This window comes from Oreochromis aureus, linkage group 22, assembly GCF_013358895.1.
Source record: "Oreochromis aureus strain Israel breed Guangdong linkage group 22, ZZ_aureus, whole genome shotgun sequence".
Taxonomy (NCBI): domain Eukaryota; kingdom Metazoa; phylum Chordata; class Actinopteri; order Cichliformes; family Cichlidae; genus Oreochromis; species Oreochromis aureus.
This window is the reverse complement of record NC_052962.1, coordinates 30,003,491-30,025,383: the sequence shown is the minus strand read 5'-3', so window position 1 is coordinate 30,025,383 and position 21,893 is coordinate 30,003,491. Positions and strand designations below refer to the sequence as shown.

General features: G+C 37.2%; 3 protein-coding genes and 1 long non-coding RNA gene across 9 annotated transcripts in view; 3 read left to right on the top strand and 1 right to left on the bottom strand.

Annotated features, from left to right (window-relative positions):
• LOC116312158 (CD209 antigen-like protein E) overlaps positions 1 to 8,620 on the top strand; it is a 32,314-nt gene extending 23,694 nt beyond the window's left edge. For all 4 annotated transcript variants that reach the window (XM_039606161.1, XM_039606162.1, XM_039606163.1 and 1 more), the window contains exon 8: positions 7,742 to 8,620. In XM_039606161.1, coding sequence (XP_039462095.1) covers positions 7,742 to 7,955 — 214 coding nt within the window. In that variant the 3' untranslated portion in view covers positions 7,956 to 8,620. The remainder of the gene's footprint in view (positions 1 to 7,741) is intronic.
• Positions 856 to 3,398, bottom strand: LOC120435941 (adenylate kinase 2, mitochondrial-like). Its single transcript, XM_039606174.1, has 3 exons — positions 3,276 to 3,398; positions 1,875 to 1,985; positions 856 to 981 (listed from the first exon to the last, which is right to left on the bottom strand). The coding sequence occupies exons 1-3, from the start codon at positions 3,336 to 3,338 to the stop codon at positions 871 to 873; spliced, it is 285 nt and encodes a 94-aa protein (XP_039462108.1). The 5' UTR covers positions 3,339 to 3,398; the 3' UTR covers positions 856 to 870.
• The window catches only part of LOC116312161 (C-type lectin domain family 4 member E-like), a 79,645-nt gene continuing 62,450 nt past the window's right edge, over positions 4,699 to 21,893 (top strand). The window contains exons 1-4 of the mRNA XM_039606151.1: positions 4,699 to 4,771; positions 6,606 to 6,719; positions 6,920 to 6,997; positions 7,093 to 7,158. Coding sequence (XP_039462085.1) covers positions 4,708 to 4,771; positions 6,606 to 6,719; positions 6,920 to 6,997; positions 7,093 to 7,158 — 322 coding nt within the window. The 5' untranslated portion in view covers positions 4,699 to 4,707. The remainder of the gene's footprint in view (positions 4,772 to 6,605; positions 6,720 to 6,919; positions 6,998 to 7,092; positions 7,159 to 21,893) is intronic.
• Positions 9,785 to 15,723, top strand: LOC116312157. 3 transcript variants are annotated; one of them, XR_005610028.1, is made up of 7 exons: positions 9,785 to 10,598; positions 12,648 to 12,770; positions 13,011 to 13,199; positions 13,462 to 13,527; positions 13,637 to 13,788; positions 13,927 to 14,123; positions 15,094 to 15,723. It is a non-coding gene; the product is annotated as an uncharacterized LOC116312157 (long non-coding RNA). The 3 variants fall into 3 exon arrangements; XR_005610029.1 differs by lacking the exon at positions 15,094 to 15,723 and having other exon boundaries at positions 13,014 to 13,199; positions 13,927 to 14,173; XR_005610027.1 differs by lacking the exon at positions 15,094 to 15,723 and having other exon boundaries at positions 13,927 to 14,173.

Here is a 21,893-nt window from a genome sequence, read left to right as displayed (position 1 = left end):
ATATCTGCCTCTTCAGCTGCAAAATGCTGTGTGTTCATCACCTAGTTGCCAAGTTTCTGTTTATACACAGGCTTATTAGCAGTTAGGGGATCAACAAAATCAAGAGACTACTCTGTGGGCTCATCACCTGGTAAATAGTAGCTGTGTTTACAGTGAAAATCTTTATTGTGGCTGCTTGAGTGCCATGAATTAGATCAACGTTATTCAGATATTAGAGTATCATGTTTTTTTTCTCTGCGCACGTGTCCCTTTAGAGTTAAAATCTGGAACCAGATCATTGAAGTCTAAAGAGCTTGGAAAGAAGGCGACTGGACTTCTTGGACGTTTTACGTCTCATCCAAGAAGCTTCTTCAGTTCTAAAACCAAATGGTGGAGAGTACAAAGCAGTTAAAATCTAGTTGTTGATTCACTATTGATCATGTGGCTCATCACATGGGCAAAATTGTGAATAAGGGCATTAGTCATTATCAGCAGCTGATACTGACACACGCTTTCTTTCCAAGCTCCTTGGAGTATCAGCCAGGCACTGAGCAGCTTTGGTATTCAGCATGTCCCATCAGGGACGGACACGTCGACTTCTCCAAGAATTTAATCTGCAAACCTTCTCGCTGCAGGATGCTCAATCGCCTTCAAGCTACTTTTTGCTAATCATGTGCTTTCACGCTCCATTTCTCCTTAACATTATCTCACTGTCCCAGACCCTCCCGTCTACATGAATCAATCTACTCTACCTGAGTGGGTTTAACACGCTGACAGAATGAGGAGCTGCTCACTCGAAGGAAAAGCACCAACTTGCCCTTATTGTCCACTTGCTACCCCCCTGAGAAATAAACCACACTCTTTCTCTGGTCTTGAATAAATCATTTTCTGTCATACTGACTCCCACCTGCCACAGATCCTGCGAACCAGCAGAGAATCATCGACGGAGAACTCGATCACAGAGTCCAGCTTCTCGTCTCTCTTGTCCAACAAGTTGTCCAGCTTGAAGAGACAAACACAGGAAGTCAAACAACTAAAATCTGCTGTAAAGTACAAACTGACTTTTTTGACAACCCTCTGTATAACACTACTGTTTTCAGGTGTATGTTATTAAACTTTAATAAAAGCTTTGTTTTTCTCTGTGAAGTTTGAAGAAACTTAAAAAAAAGTAGATGAGGACAATGGTCAGAAAACCCTTTTAAACAGATTAATTATGCCACCTAGAACTATTTGCATCCATTAACTTTAGCCTGGTTATTCTGAGTTCTAGGTTTAATATATTTGAGAAAGTAGTTTTAGAGTTTGTGTGTGTTATCAGTTTGTTAGGAAAGTTGAAACTGAAAAAAGAAAATGAAATGTAGACACTAGAAAAAGTTGCATTTCCTGTGAAAATGCAGTGTGAATGTCATGTAGTGGAATCTGCTGAAAACAGCAGAATCCTCTCGCTCTCAGAACGGTTGCTCGTCTCACTGAGCTAAAACACAGCTCACCTCAGCGAGCTAAACTGGTGATCACAGTTGTAATGTGGTCCATTCATTTTTATGGGGCAAAAATGGCAGAAATTAGCAGAAGGAGCAGAACAGTTTGAATGTTTGAATGGTGAAAATCGGATGAAAACTGAGGGAGTAGTTAACCAGCAAAGAACGGAGCAACTAGAATAATAATAATAAAGGTTTGTAGGATACAGGATCTCACACAAAAGAGTGAAACTGGGGAAAGTTCGAGCTGAAAAAGAAACCTACTAGCATGCTCAGTTCTCATGAATCAACATTAAAACTAGTTTGTTTAATCTCTTCATTAGCCAATCTGTATTTAAAGTAAAGCAAACTCGTTGTTCATGAATTATTAAATCAACATTAAAAACGCACCAAAACACTAATAAATTAAGTCCTCACCATCTCTGCTTGTTTGACCGTTCGGGGGAATCCATCCAACAGGAATCCGTTCCTGCAGGCCGGCGACTCAAGGTTCTTCTCTATGAGCTCCACGACCATCTCATCACTGACCTGCAGGGACACAAAAACTCCTTTTTATCAAGCAACAATATTTTTACCTCTGCTAAAGATACTGATTTTATACATTTATTTCATGTCAATACAAAATCTTTGTATACAGCAACAGGAAATTAAAGTGCAGAAATATGGGCAAACAGCACCAAACAGTGAGAGTCAAACACAGATGGCAGAAAATCACAATCGGAAAAAGCTCTGAGCAAATTACACCAGGAACCTCGGTTACATGCTGGGAGATGAAACGGATGGGGACAAAGAGCTCTGCAGCAGCTGCACAAACATGCATACAGCGCTGGACACAAATATAGAGGAAAACACACAGACGCCTACAAATGTTACAGAAGTGAATTTTGCCATAAAAGAGACTTAAGTGGCCACAGAATCAAAACAATTTATTATGATACAGAATAAAATGGCTTTAAAAATCAACAAGATTCTCATCCCAACATCATTTCCCCATTCAAAACAAAAATCTTGGGGGTCATTGTTCTGTATTAATTTGTGCCTCTGATATGTAAACAGTTCCTCACACAACTCAGGTCAGCAGAGCATGCCCACTCTAAAAGTATAACATGATTTTAGCCTTGAATTGTGCTCAGGATCTACCAGACTTGGGCAGTTTTATTGGCGTCATGATGCTTGACTCGATGTCTAAACCACCACCAACCATCTGCCTTTTGGACATTTAAGTACGTCAGTGAGATTTCTCATCAATTAAGAAATTTTCCTCATGTGACTGCAGGTGAATTTGAGCCAGTCTCAGATCATGGATTGGTGTGCAGTCTTGATAGTGAACATGCTGGAATATAAAAAAACTGAACTGGAACAAACACCCGCCCATCCACATCTTACAGGCCTCCAAGCTTTCTTTGTTTTTTGTTTCTTTTCATGCCTCTCGGTTTTGTTTTAGCATTATTGTTGATACAGTCATGTGATTGTAATAAACTTTATTGGAACCATCACTGCAGAAATGTGTGTTCTGAATGTGCATGAAGGACTGATAAAATGTTGGCATACAATGTGACAGACCAGCACAACAGTTAGAACAGAACTGTAAAACATAAAAATAAACAGTCAGTTTCACACAGCTCATCACTTCTGCCCATATATGGCTGAGATTTAACATGAAGGAAGGTAAGGAAGGAAGTAATTGTAATACAAGGAAAACATGAGATGTCATCAAAGACTCGGGATGATGAGCTGCAAAGTCAGTAAAAACCTCAGAGGAGACAAAGGGACAGGAGGAAAAGTTTATAGAGAGATCATGAATAGAAGAGCAGTTACCAGTTTGCCAGAATCCATCGTCTCCTTCAGCCTCTTGCCGAGCTCGGATTGAGACAAAGTCATGTCTGTGCCTGATCAGAGAGGACTGCACAGTGAACTGCAGGACACAACGACGAAGGTCACACTCACACAGACATCTGGGTTTCAGCGCTCTACACAGCTGCAACAGAAATTCTTCAGAGTTATGTAACTGCGACACTGGAGTCTTACATGCCAATGAAATGCTGAAGAAATTCCAGTTTTGCACAATATAATTCTAAGGAAACCCACTGATATGCAACTGGTCTTCTCAGACTTCCATCTGAGTTTTCTCCACTCTCTAGTATTTACGTATCACTGCTGCAGCTCTGGTTGCAGGCTCCCTGGGAAGTTTCTCAGGTACTGAATGCTGGCTATTGTTTTTAATTTACAACTGGAAATGGAGTACTATTCTGAACGATACAGTTTACAGTTATATAAAAGGTCACTGTCTTACCTGGTAAATGTTTTTATTGATCTTTAATTAAGGAATATGACACTAAAGGATTTATTTTCACCACAATTTTACAACAATAAATACAGTAAAAAGCAAATATTCACATGTAAACATCGAGAACTGTTTTCAGCATTACTGTGAACAATTCACCCGTCAACAACAACACAACGTTATTTAAAATAAACCACAGTATGGGTTTGTACTTTTCCAGCTGCTTCATATCTCATATAAAAAGTTTTTGGTTTAGTTGTGAACTTAAAACAATTATATGCTTCTGTAGCCTGTAAACAGCATAATATACAAAATATATAATAACAAATGTATAAACTGCTTTAGGAAGGAGTCCAGTATTAAACTTTTATTTTGAAAGGGCACCAAAAGAAAAAGAAAAAAGACAGACACAAAGATAGTTTCTTTGTGTTACTGCAGAGTCTTCACCTCACTGTATAAAGTACATTTGAACAACAGTTTTTGTGATTTGGTGCTGTATAATTAAAAATGCCAAATAAACAATCAATCTAGTCAGTGAGTGTAGAGTGAGTTATCAGTTAAGCTAACCCCATCCATTGCTTCGAGTATCCAGAGAGAACCCATATAGTTATGTGGAGAACATGCAAACTGTACACAAAGACCCCAGATTTGAACCCAGGACCTTGCTGTGAGGCAACAGGGCTAACACGTGAATTATACTTCTGCATCAGGCTGTAACTTATGCCATAAATCAAACTTTTGCTTAAAATTCTTGAAAAAAAGTTAAAAATAAAAAACAAAACATTTTACAAGTATTCTCAGCCTTTGCTCAATCATTTGTTAAAGCATCTTTGGCAGCAATTACAGCCTCAGTTCTTTTTGAGAATGATTTTACAATCTTGTGAGGAAGTTTTTTTTTTTGTCTGTATATTGTGAAACTTCTCTTTTAGAACTGCTAATACACAGCAGCCACACACACACAGCAAAATGCCTGAAGCTGAGGTAGTATACTCCGATGTGAAGTTTGCAAGAGGAAAAAAGGGAGCCAGTGGTGAGACTTATCTAGTCATCTTACTACATGTGAAAAGATTCCTAAAAAATCTCTGAAAAGCTGTTTATATTACATTTTAGGTTTGAGTGTAATGTGAATACAGTGATTTATTTTACAGCCGCTCATTTTATCGGCAGCCACTGTCAGTGTTAACTGTTAACTTGCAGAGGCCGTTACCCCATCGACTGACTCGACTTACTCTGAAATCAAGATCTCAAAGACTCACAGCACAGCACAGCTGTCTGGTAGGCAAACAGCAGTAATTAAAAAAAAAAAGCAGAACATTTCTTCCAAAATCGTAGCTGTTTGTAAATTTTAAAAAGAAGGACAAAATGTGTGCAACAAATAAACACGCTCAACTTTTACAGTAGTACTGGTACACAATTTGTATTTTTTTACACCTTAATTTAAGACAAAAAGATGACAATGATGAATATGAGATATAAATTATAGACATTACAGCAGCATCAGAGGCTGTCAGTATAAAAAAGTAGCCGAAATAAAATTATTAAAGAAAATAAACACCACAGTGTTGTCACCACACTTTATTTTAAAAATAATGTAAATTTAATTTCAGAACATCAGACCCACTAATTTTTGAAGTGTCTCATTTACAGGTTTCCCCAATTTTTTTTTTTTTTAAAATTGGGGAAAACTGTAAATGAGACACGTTTCTTTTTTTTGTTTTTACTGGTAAAATTATAAAGAGAAGTAAAGGTTAATTAAAAAATGAGGAAGTGGTTTTGTAGGAGTGGTTCATTTAAATAAACGAGTTTCTGTGTGTGTGTGCACATGTGTTAACGTCGATGCAGTTTCTTTATATTTCTCAAAAACCACTGATCTGCCTTATTGCAGAAGAGGAACTACGGTGCTGAGCTTGAGGTTGTCTCGAGGAGCAGTTCTCTGTTAAAAGATCATTTGCATAAAATTGGTCAATTTTAGTCCCCAGAAGACCGACTTTGACCAGACACTCTGCTCATTTACCTAAACGAAACTTGTAGCTCCATGATACCCGTTTTTCTTTGTCCTTCAGTTCCTCTTCACTGTCTACTTAATTTTTTTAGTTAAAATTGTTAACATTGTTTATTATTTCTCCAGTGCTTATCTCTTTATTTTTAGTCCACATAAGACAGTTGGTGGATGCACAGTTTCATCCAGGAGATTAGGGCTTTGACCTGTGTCATATCATTTTTGTTTGAACTAGTTTACTAGTATATTTTTGACTTGTAATTTTTGTCTTCATCCACTGTTTGGTTAGATCTTTTTTGGTGATAAAACTCTGGGTTATCCTTTTTTGTCAGTACCATCATCTCCAAATTATACATCATCTTGCTATTATATTTGTGTGTCACAAATTGCCTCCTGCACTCGTCTCCAGCTACTCCACCTGCCTGCACTCTCTTCTTCACCTCTCTGATGCACTGTCTGTTGCTTTGGAAGGTTGATCCCAGGTGTTTAAACTCATCGACCATCACTGGCTCTGTTTTTTACAACTTCGTCCTGTCCAGTTTTATTAAAGACAGGAATGTGCAATGAATACAGGGTGCAGTCAAATATGTTATTATCTGCCTTGCAGATTAAAAAAATGCACAAACAGACTTTTATAAAAACAAAATAAAATGGGAAAAAGAGAATAGCAGAAGTCACTTGTTTGCCTTTGAGGTTGGTGTGTTTTAAATCTGTGATTGTGTGCTCGAAGAATGAGCCAGTGAATCGTGTTCTTTGTACAAAAACAGCGAGAACATTAACATCTAAAATCTAGCTCAATAAAATTCTGAACCACATTTATAACACGTCTCACATCTCTGATGTGTTTCCTTTTCTCACTATTCAGAGGGTCCTCAACAAGCTGCAGTGAGCAAAGGGTCAAAGGTCACCTCAGAGAGAGTGGTCCTGGTGGTTCTCAGTGTTCTCCTGGCAGCTGCTCTCGTTGCTCTGTGTTTTACCAGTGAGTTAATATTAGAATTTAATAAGACTTAACTAACATCAGTTATTTTCAGTAATGCTAAGAAGAATAATGCTTCCGATGAATGTTTTTCTCAAAATACTGTCTTTTACTTTTTTAACAGATGTAAGAAATGTTTTAAGCGTAAACAAAAAAGTTACTGACTAATTTGTTTATTTACTTTTAATATATTTTTTTATCAGCATTTGATAAAAGTAGAACTAACCAAGAGCTTGAAAATCTGAAACTTAAAAAAACGAAGTGTGAAAGTAATCTGACAGGTAAGCATATACACCTGGTATTCTGTGATATTTGGTCAGACATTCCTGATGAATGACTGATGAAAGTTGATTTTTTTAATTCTTTATTCTAACAGAAACTCTCTCTAAGATAAAACCATGCAGCACGGTGCAGCCGACCTGTCCAGTACCTACAGTAATAGGTAAATTATGGATTTTGTCTCTGAGACGCTAACTTCAAGCTAAGTTCACACAAACATGAACAGTGATTCTTCCACCTGACTGAAGTCGTTGCTGTAATCTCTTCAAAGATGATCCTTGTTATAAATGTGAAGAAGGCTGGGAGCAACATGGAGGAAAGTGCTATTACTTCTCCATCAGTAAATCATCCTGGAACGAGAGCAGAGATGAGTGTAGAGCTAAAGGAGGAGACCTGGTTAAGATAGAGAGCAGAGAGGAGCAGGTATGAAACACTGCTGCAGGTTCATGTTCTCACATGTTTTATTACATCTTTATGTTTCACCTTCTCAGCACAGAAAAGTCTAACAAAGTAACTTTCATCTTCTTTTCCTGATCAGAGTTTCCTGGAGAGAAGACTGAGAGATGTAATGACTGAAGGCAGGGACAAGTTCTGGATCGGACTGACAGATTCAGCAGAAGAGGGCACATGGGTGTGGGTGGATGGATCACCACTGGATCAAAGGTTTGATTGTTGTGAAAATATATTTTTTTCACTTCCAGAACTAAAGTTATCAGTTTTTACTAAACTAATTATTTTTCTCTTAGTTTGAAGTTTTGGAGTGGCAAAGAGCCAGACAATTGGAAAGGGCACAATGGTAAACATCCTGATGGAGAGGACTGTGCGAGGATGGGAGAAAAAGGTGGAGCTAAAGATCTGAATTGTTGGTTTGATGCATTTTGCTCAAAGCCTCACAGAAGTATTTGTGAGAAAGCAGGAGTAAAAGGACAGTTTAAAAACGTATGTAAAGTAAGTAAGTAAGTAAATTCACATATGAAACTCCAGAATGAAGTGATGCAATTTTTAAAATAATGTCACAAACAGAAACAAAATGAACACAGTAAAATAAACATGAGTAATATTTTGTATCTGATATTTTGTAGTTTTGATGTGATTAACACGAACAAGAAATGTGGGAGCACCTGTGAAATTCATTAACTTTTAATAATAAATTATCCTGTTTTGTAAACTTAAAGCCATCTAGAAAGTTAAAAAGTATTTGGGATACTGAATCAATGAGTACATCATATAACTACAGAAGAACCTATGAATTATTTATTATCACTTTTACAGGAAAAAGAAAGGAACGAAGAAAAAAAGATATGTGAAGTGTCACAATGGAATAAGTAATTCACGTCAGTGTTATTAAAAATAGGAAGTGAGTGTTATGTCACATTTAACATTGAGTCATCCAGTATAAGAAAAGGAGGCTGTGATTCTCGGAGTTTTCAGTGTGAGAAGCTGTTTGTAACTGTTGTAAATGATACACATTTCTTAACTCTCACATCTGTGGCTCCTGAAAAACCTCTGACAGTGTGGCACTCCTGTCTGTGCTCTCCTGCATTGTTATTTATCTTCTCTGCATCTTCTCTCTTTTTTATTTCAAATCTGTGTCTGAATTACAAGAAATTAACAGCAACAGAACATTTGCTGTTGTTGTAAAATCCTGTCGGCTTCATGTGTTAACCCTCTTTTTTTGCGGGGGGGTATCCAGGATCTGAAGCAAAACCGACGACAAATTAGAAATCATTAGATATCATTTGATATTATTATTACATATTAATCAATTGTTAAAGAACGATCTTAATTTTAAGATTTCAAGTGTAATTTTAATTTTAAGTAGAGTGCGATCCTAAGTTGCACCACAAGGGGGCACTTCCGTGTCTGGCACAAAGTTCAGCCCTGTAGATACTGTACCTTTATACAGATGACTGGGAGATCATGCACATTAAAATAAAGCATTTTAAGATTTATTAATGAATAAAGATAAATGAATAAAATATGCTTTAGTAAATTCATTTCCAAATCACTTTAGTTTATTATACATTAATTATTCTTTTTTGAAATTACTTTGATTGTCTTTTATTGATTTATACATTAATAAATTAATTATTACTAATAAATTATTTGATAATTCAAATAGTGGCAAAAAACCCAATGTCTAATCTGCTAAACACATCTGTACACATCTCGACCACAGAGCAGAAGGGACAAAAAATGTCTCATTATTTATTTATTTTAAGTTCCAGCTGATCATCGTATCACTTTTTTCCGATGCTGTTCTACGATCTTTTTGTTTTATTATGTTGTAATTAACAAAATCTTTGTTTATTCAAGTTATTAATCAGCATTTGAACACACGAGAGACAAAGAAACATTAAAACAAGGTCTCAAAAATAAAGCTGTAAATAAAAAACTGTAAACTTGTACAGTATTCACATTTCTTTAGTGTTTTTGATCAACATTTTAATATAAGTTGGGGAATTTCTGTTACAGCACCAAATTTATTAGAAAATACAACTTATTAAGTCATTGATAAATTAAATAGAGCATTTTTATGCAATTTGGAAGAGATTTGCTTTTTTTTGTTTTTTGTTAAGTTTCTGTAACAAGAATCTTACTGAACTGCTAATAAAGCAGAGATTAATGTAGAGCTAAATGTTGAGCCGAACATGAACCAACATGAGGGTTCATGTTCTTATGCATTAAATCACATTGTTATGTTTCATCATCTCAGCACAGAAAAGTCCAACAAGGAGCTCGGGAAGAAAGAGACTGGAGTTTAAAAAATGTCCTAAATTTAACCTAAACTTCCTAAACTAAGCCCGATTCCACCACGACCTGTGTGACTGAGAACCTACACAGACATGTCTCCTGAGGTCATTTCCTCAACTGTTTCTGTTCAGACATTTCTGGAGAGAAAACTGTGAAACAAAATGAATGAAGATGACAAGTTGTAGATCAGACTGACAGACTCAGCAGTAGAGGGCAGATATTTGTGGGTGGATGGTTCAGGACTGTGTAAAAGGCTTGATTGTTGAGAAAACTTTAGGTTGTGCCACATTTGTGAAACAACTATTTTAATAACATGCTAAAATATCACCTCATCTCATGGGCAGTTCCTGATTTTGTTCTGCTTTAATACTTTTTATTTATATCTTCCTTTTAACCACTTGGCAATCTGATGAAACTCAAAAAAAATTGTTGTTGCATTTGTATGCAAGAGATCAGCACAATGTACCACAGGGACAGACATTTCATCAATAACAATAAAAACCCTTCCTTCAGTTATAATAAAAGCAGTTATTCTGACAGGAGGAACCAGACTGAGGATGAAAGCTCCTCCCTCCTCTTTAGGAACAGGTAAACAGGAAGTTGTTATTATTTTTTGTTAAGCTGTAAAACAGAAGTTACAATGAGTAAGGAAGCAATTAGACTGAGCATCATTGTCAATTACATCTGTTTTCTGTTAAATGTATAAAGAACTGAATCTATGATAAATAACAAAGGAAACAGAATTTCAACATTTTGTTGTGTTTTGTGATTCAGAGACTGTTGGATTAAGTCTGAAGTCAGGATCTTGAAGTTTCAGCATGATGAGCCGTCCGCAGAGCTTCATAGAAGGTAAGAACATTAATGTGGTGGTAAAACAACAGGAAGGTGACGGAGCTTCAGTCAGATCTGAGTGATCATCATCAGACTTTGAATTAAAGTTATGATGTTTGTGCTGGAATAGAACAACATTATATGTATACAACTTAAAAATATGTAGAGCCCACATTCATTGTTTAATCATATCAATTATTTTTCTTTATTTATTACATAAATCAGAAATATAAAGGGTCAAAAGTAATTGATGAAGAAAGAGTTTTTAAAAGTTATGCAAAATGAAGATGTGATTAGCAAAAACAAAAACAGGAACTGACCAAAAAGATATGTGACATATTAACATGTTTTAACTCAAGTGTTTCCTGTGCAAAGCATCTTAATCAACTTTAATGTTCTTGTATTGACACTCAGCTACGGTTCAGTGTAGCTTGTTGTAGCCTGTTTTAAACATGCTGTCGTGCACTGAAGAAACCTAACCTTGACTCCTCTGTCCTTGCAAATTTTAGACCTATTTCTAAGCTCCCCTTCCTGTCAAAAGTCTTAGGAAAGATTGCATTTGTTCAGTTGCAATCCTTTCTAAATAGTCATAATATTCTAGAGAGGATTCAGTCGGGCTTTAAAGCCTTTCACAGTACCGAAACTGCACTCTTAAAAGTTCTTAACAATTTTTTTTATTAGCCACTGACTCAGGTGACCCAGCTGTGCTTTGCTCTGTGACTTGACCGCTGTCTTTGATACTGTCAATCACAGCATCTTGATCACCCGACTGGAGCACTGTGGTATCAAAGGCACTGCATTGGACTGGTTCAGGTCATACATCTCCAATAGGACTTTTTCTGTGAGCCTCGGCGATTTTATCTCTTCTTCAGCTCCCTTTAATTGCGGTGTTCCACAGGGATCCGTATTAGGCCCAATTCTGGTGTTCATCTATATGTTGCCGCCAGGCTTAATTTTCAGGAAATATAACATCTGTTTTCATTCTTATGCTGACGACACTCAGATATGTCTCTAATGTCTCTAAAGAGTAGCAGCTCCGCTTCGCTGGAATCCTTATTTCAGTGTCTCCGTGAAGTTAAGACCTGGATGGCCTCAAATTTTCTTAATTTTAATGAGGAAAAAACTGAGGTGATCACCTTTGGACCAAGCTGCAATTCTAGTACCCCAGATCTTGACCTGCACAGTTTAGCACCTTTTGTTAAACCGCAAGCAAAAAATTGGGGGGTTATACTGGAGAGTAATTTTGCCTTTGAGAAACAGATTAACTCTCTTGTACAGCGGTGCTTTTTTAAATTGAAGCTCTTATCTAAGGTGAAATCCTTTTTATCTTTTAAAAACCTACAACAGACAATTCACGCTTTTATCTCAACTGCACTACTGTAATTCTCTCTATCTAGGTGTTAGCCAGTCTTGTCTAGCACGGCTCCAGCTGGTCCAGAATGCTGCCGCACGTCTCCTGACACGTTCGAAGAGACACGAGCATATCTTCCCAGTGCTCGCCTCACTTCAGTGGCTTCCAATCCGCTTTAGAATTAAATACTAAATTTTGTTGATGACTTACAAACTGCTGAACGGTGAGAATATCTGTCTGACTTACTGCAGCCTTATATGCCCCCCAGAGCTCTAAGATCAAGTGATCTCTTGCTCTTGGCCACTTTTAAGTCGAGGCTGGTTCACAGAGATGACCGGGCATTCGCGGTTGTGGGGCCGAAAATGTGGAATGATTTACCTCGCCACATTAAAACTGTCAGTCTTTTCAAATCCCATTTTAAAACACATATTTACTCATTGGTTTTCAACACCACATGAGAGATACCTATCTATCCACCTAGTCATCTGTTACCAGGTATTTATGTTATTGATGTTATTTGTTACTGTGTAATTTTTTATTATCTTTGTACAAAACGTTGGCCAACATTTTGTTGCTATTACATGTGCTATACAAATAAAGTATAGCATATATAAATAAATATAAATAAAGTAAAGCATACAGATTTAAACTGTTATAACTGATAAATACACATTTTTCTGAACTGTCACATGTTGTCTCTTCTAAATGTTCATCAGATGAAGCTCCTGACTCTCGGCATGCAAAATCAAAGAGAGGGTCAAAGGTCACCACAGAGAGAGTGGCCCTGCTGGTTCTCTGTATCCTGCTGGCAGCTGCTCTCATCATTATTTATCGTCTCTGTGAGTTTGTGTGGTTTTCTTTTTGCTTCTTAACTTAAAAAAAATCAATGATCTGATTTTCTGTAAATCAAATGAGTAAAACATTTACAGTGAAGGTGTAAAACACTGCATATTGCCCACATTAGCTCTGTTTTAATCATGTTGCAGCAATTTAAAGATGCGTCCACCTTTTCAAAGTTTTTCTTGATTTTTGAAAAATCTTAATTTACAAAACCTTTGTTTCTCTCATTTTTAAATCAGCAGTTGAAAACATGAGAACTAAAGAAACACTGAAAACACAGAACTACAAAAATCCCTCCAGTGTAAACAAACCTCACTGACTGACTGGTTTGTTTGTTCCTTTTTAATCAACGTTTGACAGAATTAAAACTAACAAACAGCACGAAAACCTGAAACATGACGAACTGAAGTGTGAAAGAAATCTCACAGGTAAGCATATACAGCTGATTGTTCCAATGAGCCGTGCATGTCATGGCGGAGGCTCTGCCGAACCTCTGGGACCGACTCACCGAACCCCTAGGGTTCGATCGAACCCAGGTTAAGAACCACTGGTCTAAATCAAACTCATGACACACAGCTGAGTCGGTCTTTTTGATTCATTGTAAATGATTTTGGAAGTTTTTTTTAAATCAAGCTTTAGAAAAAATAGATGATGATTGACTGATGACTGTTTTATTCTTTATTCTAACAGAGACTCTCTCTAAGATAAAATCATGCAGCACGGTGCAGCCGACCTTTCCAGGACCTAAAGTAATAAGTAAGTTATAGATTTTGTCTCTGAGACACAAACTTCAAGCTAAATTCACACAAACATGAACAGTGATTTCTTCCACCTGATTGAAGTCGTTGCTGTAATCTCTTCAAAGATGATCCTTGTTATTAATGTGAAGAAGGCTGGGAGCTACATGGAGGAAAGTGCTATTACTTCTCCAACAGTAAATCATCCTGGAAACAGAGCAGAGATGAGTGTAAAGCTAAAGGAGGAGACCTGGTTAAGATAGAGAGCAGAGAGGAGCAGGTATGAAACACTGCTGCAAGTTCATGTTCTCACATGTTTTATCACATCTTTATGTTTCACCTGTTTCACCTTCTCAGCACAGAAAACTCTAACAAGGTAAAGTTAATCAAAATTTTATGTTCTGGATCGGACTGACAGACTCAGCAGTAGAGGACAGACGGCTTTGGGTGGATGGATCATCACTGGATCAAAAGTTTGATTGTTGAGAAAATATATTTTTTTCATTTCTTGATTTAAAGTTACCAGTTTTTACTGAAACAATTCTTTCTGTTTTTCATTCCTTAGTTTGAAGTTTTGGAATCGCAACGAGCCAGACAATTGGAAAGGGACAAATGGTAAATATCCTGATGGAGAGGACTGTGCGAGGATGGGAGAAAAAGGTGGAGCTGATGATCTGAAGTGTTGGTTTGATGCATTTTGCTCAAATCCTCACAGAAGTATTTGTGAGGAAGCAGGAGTAAACGGGCAGTTTAAAAAAGTATGCGACTGAAATTCACTTATGAAACTCCAGAATGGAGTGATGCAATTTTTAAAAATAATGTCAGCAACAGAAACAAAATGAAAACAGTAAAATAAACATGAGTAATATTTTGTATCTGATACTTTTCAGTTTTGAAGCGATTAACACGAACAAGAAATGTGGGAGCACCTGTGAAATTCATTAATTTTTATAATAAAATAATAAATTATCCTGTTTTGTAAACTTAAAGCCATCTAGAAAGTTAAAAAGTATTTTGGATAGTGAATCAATGAGTACATCCTATAACTACAGAAGAACCTTTGAATTATTTATTATCACTTTTACAGGAAAAAGAAAGGAACGAAGAAAGAAAGACGTGTGAAGTGTCACAACAGAATAAGTAATTCACGTCAGTGTTATTAAAAATAGGAAGTGAGTGTTATGCCACATTTAACATTGAGTTATCCAGCAAAAGAAGTTAAGGGTGTGTTTCTCCTCTAATGTCCATCAGGTGAAGCTCCTGAATCTCAACATACAAAATGAAACAGAGGTCAAAGGTCACCTCTGACAGTGTGGCATTGCTGGTTCTCTGTTTTCTCCTGAGAGCTGCTTTCATTGTTCTTTATTGCCTGTGTGAGTTTTTATCTTTTGTTCATATCTGCATCTGATCTGCTGGAGATGAGCAGCAGAACAGTTACTGTTACCATAAAATCCTGATGACTTCAACCATCTTATGACCTCATCGTGTCAATTCTTGCAAATACTTGCTGCTCTCAAGTGGCAAACTGGCAACATTCATTTATTTGCATGTGACTTTTAATCTTTTATATACTATTTATTTATAGAGGGCAGCCCAGTGGCACTGTGTTAGCCCTGCCACAGACCAACCTGTCCAGAGTGTGTCCTGCCTCTCCAGTCCCGCACGAACCTGAACCAAATAAGAGGGAGAGGATGGATGGTCCTTTGCCTCATCAGCTGACATTTCTCTTTCTGTTTATACACACTATTGTTTCTACATATACTTCACTACTAAAGATGTTTTGTCAGCATGTTAATGCATTTCTCATCCGAGTCTTACATCTCATCATAAACAGTTTGCATGTTTGTCAGTCTCCCTCTCGCCTACTTTGCAGTTTTTTTTAAACATTTCCAGTAAGTGAGGTTCAGTTTCTCAAAGCTCAAAACACACAAACTGAAAAGTGTTAACTGCTCTGCAAAAACTCCACAATTTTTACAAAATTAAACTCTTGTCTAGAAACCGATTCCTTCTACCAAAACAATACACACCTTATTATATGGTCACAAGAGCATCAAACAAACACTGATGTATGTAACACAGCCTCATGTTTTGTCATCATGACATCATGTTACATACTCAAATGCAGATGTTCTTTATTTCAGGAAGTATGTAGAAAAACCCAGTAACCTAGTAACAGAGCTATTTTATGTTTACAAACACATCAACTGAGCGTTGATGTAACATGACCTCATTTCTTGTCTTCATAAGAAATACATACAAATGAGTTTCTTCTTTCTTGTTTTAGTGAAGTGTGTGTGTTTTCTTGTTAGTGCAAAGCAACATTTACAGTACTTCATGCATATGCAACAGATGTTACCTATTTCACAATGTGTAAAAGAACTTAGTAACCTATATAATGTGTGTGTAGTAAAGACTCTACAAAGAAACCAGATACAAAAAGACAACAATGCAAATATTGCGTTCTGCTGTCTTCTAGACATCCTCTTATTCTCACCATTTCTTTGTGTTTTTGATGCTCCAGATTCTTGCCCAACACAGGTGTGTTTTTTCACTGACACATGACTGAATAGTTCTTTCAACTGGGTTTGGACAGATACTAACTGGTAACCTGTGCTGCATTTTACAGGCCAGTGTTCCTGTAGGAAAAGTGTGTTGAATGATGCAGTTTATCTTCAGAGACTTCAGAGATTTAGAATGATGTTTGAGTGAGAACAGGGGAACTGTGTGCATAGTTCTAATGGACCTTTTAACTGAATCCCCTTAAATCTCATTTTTTTTTATTTCAGTGTGACTTTACTGTACTATACAGTAGGTGGTTCTATGTCAGCGATGAACAACACTTCGCCGTGGCTGTAAGTAGTGGCAGAGTAATCATGGATGATGAGCAGCAGGTGAGTTATGACAAGCAGGCATGAAAATCGAGGTGGGGACAAGGCGGGGAGGAGTGAAGGGGGAGAGAGAACAGCCAAAACAAACAGACACCAGAGGGGACCGGGGGACCATGACATATGTTTTCTTTCTTTTTTTCTTTTTTTTTGTTTAAATTTGTTTTGATGCAATTTTAACATCAGGACTTTTTATGAAACTCTTTATGAACAGAAAATAAACTATGATTTATGAAATTATTTATGCTGTTTCTGTTTCTTCTTACAAAAAAAGTCTTCTACAACAACACAACATATTTTGTCCTGCCCTTCTCCCACCCCAACCGGTCGTCGCAGATGGCCCCGCCCCTCCCTGAGCCTGGTTCTGCTGGAGGTTTCTTCCTGTTAAAAGGGAGTTTTTCCTTCCCACTGTCGCCAAAGCGGTTGCTCATATGGGTCATATGATTGTTGGGTTTTTCTCTGTATGTATTCTTGTAGGGTCTACCTTATAATATAAAGCACCTTGAGGCGAATTGAATTTCAGTGTTGATTGTTTACATTTTTTCTCATGTTTCCACACAAACAGACACTGGAGAGGAGGATTATTCAGCTCATGATGTGAGATGTTTCAGAATGTTAGAAATAAACAAGTGTTGTTAAGAAAGAGATTACACCTAAAACACTTATTTTTAAGCCAAAAGACCAATGCAGGAGGAGCACAGTCACGTCAGACAATTACAGCCTGAACACAGTGGGGCAGTATTTCCATGTCTGTTTCATTCTGTCTAAGAACAGTTTTTAATTAAAGTTAATGTGTAAATTCAAATAAAATATAATCTGCGTGTAAAGAAAAATACTTTCAGCCCAGTGTTTTATCAATCAACACACGATACAATTTAATTAATTCTTTCCTAATTAACTAAGGAGCAAAGGTTTTACAGTAACATAAAAAAGTCCTGTTTACACAAAAATATCTTTACAACTTTTGACTTCTGAAGTTAAAAAAACAAAGTCATTTAAAAAAAAGAAAATTATGATTTATGATCTATAAAGTGTAGGAATCAGTGTGATTATTTTCTTTTCAGCTTCAGCTTGTGTGTTACTTTTCAGATCTGGTGTGTAATTCTTTTTTTTTTAATCTGTTGTAATTCATAAAATCTTTGATGTCTCTCATTTCTCAATCAGTATTTGAATGTATGAGAACAAAAAATGTCAATAAAAATCTAAAACTTAAGCAGCTCTTCTATGTTGTGCCATGCATTTGTGAATGGCTGTTTGGTCTCTCCAATTGGAGAGATGTTTTTGTGGCACAACATAGAAGAGCCACCTCCACGGGACAAGACTCAGCTGTCCATCTGCATCTAAAGGACAAAGGTCACTCTTTCGAGGACGCCAGTGTTCACATTTTGGACAGAGAAGACAGATGATTTGAAAGAGGAGTGAAAGAAGCCATTTATGTTCACTGTGAACGACCATCTTTGAACAGAGGCGGTGGTTTACGACACCAAATGTCTGCCATCTATAATCCAGTTTTGAGATCCCTTCCCAGACGGCTTAACACCCACTCACATCCTGGGCCATCTGACCTCAGGAAATCACATGATAGGATGGGGCCAGGTTTCACAATGAGCTCACCTGAAACCTTGGCTGATTGTGACCCACACCCGTTTTCACACTTTGGCTCATGTGATTAGGTAGATGATCATCAGGGGGTCCTTTTGTCCCTCTTTGGGGGGGAAACTCCCACTGGGTTTAAATCTGGGACTCTCCACCATTTGACCCTAGAACTGAAGAAGCTTCTCGGATGAGAGGTGAAACGTCTTCAAGCAACTTAAACAAGTCCAGTCACTTTTCTTTCCAAGCTCCTTAGACGACTAATCAAATACTTGCGGGCCAGGACAGATAGCTGTGGGTGGGTCTGCTCGACTGGACCACCACTGCAGTGGGCAGTCTGTCTCACTGATGGTGGATTCCGCTCTGTACAAACTGGCCCTGAAGCCAGTCATTTCATCAAGTTTGGGCTGCCAACACCTTTTGTTGGTACTCGAACTGCTAGCGCTAACAGCTCCCACAGTTTCTGTGCTCACTGCAACATATTTTGCATTTAGATGGTACTGTAAGGTGGAAGTGCTTCAGTGGTTTGCAAAATCCTTTTTGCACAGTTTGCACAAAACCATGCTTTTATCAAAGCTTCCATCGGTTATTATTTTGAAATGAAATTTGCCTCCGATCAGTCCTAGCAACACGCTTTCTTCTGATTCTTCCATTTTTGTAGCAGTGTGCATCAGTGCAATCGGTATGCCAGAAAATCGTGCACTGACAATAGTTCTCCTTTGCTTGGAATGCAAAGTTTGATTAAATTTTTTCTAACACGCTATTGTTTTTCAAATTAATTAATTGCAATCAGCGGTTAAATTCTCACGCCTAATATATATGACCTTAAGCTCAGTAAAGCGCCACTCCGACATCCAAACACATCTGTTCTCTGAGTGGATTGTTAAATTTATGACTGGCATGACATTGACCAATCAGCTGAAAGGAAGAAAATAATGACCAAAATTCATACTTGCAAGTTGAACCTTAGACACAAGCGAGGGAACTTGAGCGCAGAATTTTACACGAAGTTTTTTGTTTGTATGTGTGTTACGGCCCAAGCCGTGTAAAGAGATCTTAATTAAAAAAAAATATTTGTGACTTGTATAATTGTTTACAAACACAAATCTTTTATACACATACATATTCTCATCTATGGATGCACAAACATAAAATTTTCACATATTTTTGTTTACAAGGTTACAAAACTTACAAGTACAAAATATTTATCACCACAATTTGAGGCCATATAAATGCTTTCATACAACATATTTTGCAACACAGAAATAACTGAAGAAAAAAACAGTCCCTTCTGTTGACTAGTGGTACGGGTTTTTTTGTTTGTTCTTTACTTGGTTCAGTCTAAATGCATGTTTCCCACGAGGAGTTCAACATTAGTAAGGTATCCCATATATCAGGAAGTGATGTGGTGATGGTGTGAAAGATTATTGTTTTTTCTGTTTTTTGGGGGCAATCGTGGCTCAAGAGTTGGCAGTTTATCTTGTAATTGGAAGGTTGCCGGTTCGAGCCCCAGCTCCGACAGTCTCGGTCGTTGTGTCCTTGGGCAAGACACTTCACCCGTTGCCTACTGGTGGTGGTCAGAGGGCCCGGTGGCGCCAGTGTCCAGCAGCCTCGCCTCTGTCAGTGCGCCCCAGGGCAGCTGTGGCTACAACGTAGCTTGCCATCACCAGTGTGTGAATGGGTGTGAATGGGTGGTAGTGTAAAGCGCTTTGGGGTCCTTAGGGACTAAGTAAAGTGCTATACAAATACAGGCCATTTACCATTCTCAGCACAGAAAGGGAAGTGAATTACCACTAGTTTAAAAAAAAAAGGGAGATTCTGAGGAAGCGTGGTGGTTTATAAGCCCTCCTCATTTTTTCAATGTTGTCTGTTGTCAGTGATGCTGACAAAGCTGTAAAATGTCTGAATGTCTGCAGCACTTTGCTCTGGAGACTGTAATCTTTTGTATTTGTGTATCTATGAGAGAAAAGTTTGTAAGAAAAATCTTTGAAAATCTTTTCATTCAGTTTGCTGCATTTTAGTTTAATGTGAATATAGTGAAGTTATAAACTCACATTTTACCAGCAGCCATCAGTATTCACACCACACTGGTCTGTAATCTAGCTTTGTGTTTTTGTTGCAGAGGCTGTTACTCTGAAGTTAAAAACCTGAACTGTGACTTCCCACAGCAGAGCTGCCTGGTAGGTAAAGAGCAGTAATTAATAAACACGAGTATGAACTATGAGTCCAGTCAGCATCCATTATGAGAATGCTATTATGTCTCTCACTGCTGTTGTTGTGTTTGTTAATTGCTGAGAGAAATAAACTGAAGAGAAGATTTGCCTTTTTACTGTAGAGTCAAAGCGAGGAAGAGACTCTGAAGTCCGTCATCTCCTTATTTGTATGTGTGTGTTTGTGCATTTTCTTTGTGTAACTACTTCATACTCTGCAGGCGTATTGCTGACGAGGAAGTGTAGTGTCTGCTTTGAGCTTGCTTGTGAAGTCCTCAGTTAAATTTTACTAACTTTTAGCTGAGTTAGTGGTCTGTGAGTCATTAGGAAAAATCAGGTAATATATATGCTATTTAAAGGAAGCTAAAACTGTTACATTGCTCTTAAACTATTTTTAATAAAAAAAGCTTAAACAAAAGCAAAGCATAAAGAAAAACTTATTCATGGCTTCATCCCCTCTAGACTGGATTACTGCAATTCTGTGCATCTTTTAACAGGTGCTAGATTATATGAACAAATCACTCCAGTTTCAGCAAATTTTTGAGCCCTAAACCAACAAAGTTATTTACTGACACAGTGTAGTAAATAATTACACAACAAAGAATCCCTGTGTGGCCTGATTCCCCTTCTGTGTCTCCGTTCCCGTGATACTTGTGCTCACTGGTCTCTGCTGAAAACACTAACGCAACAATCCAGCGTCGAGGAGAGCTCAGCCACACTGCTATGTACCTCCCTCGACAATCCTGATCAGCTGCAGGTGTGTGTGATCATCCTCCTCAGGTGTGGCCAGTGTCCCAACTGGACACACCCACCAGGCCTGACGGTGCCTGTAAACCGGACCTCCGGAACACACACCCACCCACACACAAACATCTATACACACAAACCTGAAAACCAGGGACACAAGCCACAAACCAGTAAATATATAAACAAGTGCAAAACTGCTCATCGACCCTGGGTCACTCAGACCGAGGTCCTTGACAATTTGTATCCCAGACATTCAGACCTGTAGATACTGTACCCTGATATGGATGACTAGGAAGCATTTCAAGATTTATTAATAAATAAAATTAATTGAATAAAATATGTTTTTCTTTTTTAGTTTATTATACATTTATTATACTTATTGACTTTATAATTACTTTAATTTTCTTTTATTTATTTAGAAATTAATAATATAATTCATTATTTGATCATTCAAATAGCGGCAAAAACCCCACTATGTTTGCATACCATTAAAAGTATTACTTACAGCTGTAGCTACTGATCTTTGAGAAGTTAAAATGCAATACAACCTATAATTATCACAGTCTAATCTGCTAAACACATCTATAATTCTAGACGTCAACCAGTCTTATTATTTAGTTATTTTAAGTTCCAGCTGATCAGCATATCACTTTTTCCAGTGCTGTTGTAAGATATTTTTGTTTTATTATGTTGTAATTAATAAAGTTTTATTTTTATCAAATTTATTAATCAGCATTTGAACGAATGAGAGTCAAAGAAACATTAAAAACAATTGGTCTCAAAGGTCTGAAAAATAAAGCTGTAAATAAAAATCTGTAAACTTGTCATGACTGACCCCCTAAATGGTTGTTTTTACAGTATTCACATTTCTTTAGTGTTTTTGTTCAAAATGTTAATATAAGTTTGGGAATTTCTGGTACAGCATCAAATTTATTAGAAAATACAACTAA

Bases quoted from the DNA above. Each gene is read 5' to 3' on its own strand.
- LOC120435941 (XM_039606174.1), bottom strand. From the start codon at position 3,338: ATGACTTTGTCTCAATCCGAGCTCGGCAAGAGGCTGAAGGAGACGATG. The intron at 1,986-3,275 runs GTAACTGCTCTT...GTGTCCCTGCAG, and splicing joins CGATGGATTCTGGCAAACTG to GTCAGTGATGAGATGGTCGT. The intron at 982-1,874 runs GTGAGGACTTAA...TGTCTCTTCAAG, and splicing joins CGGTCAAACAAGCAGAGATG to CTGGACAACTTGTTGGACAA.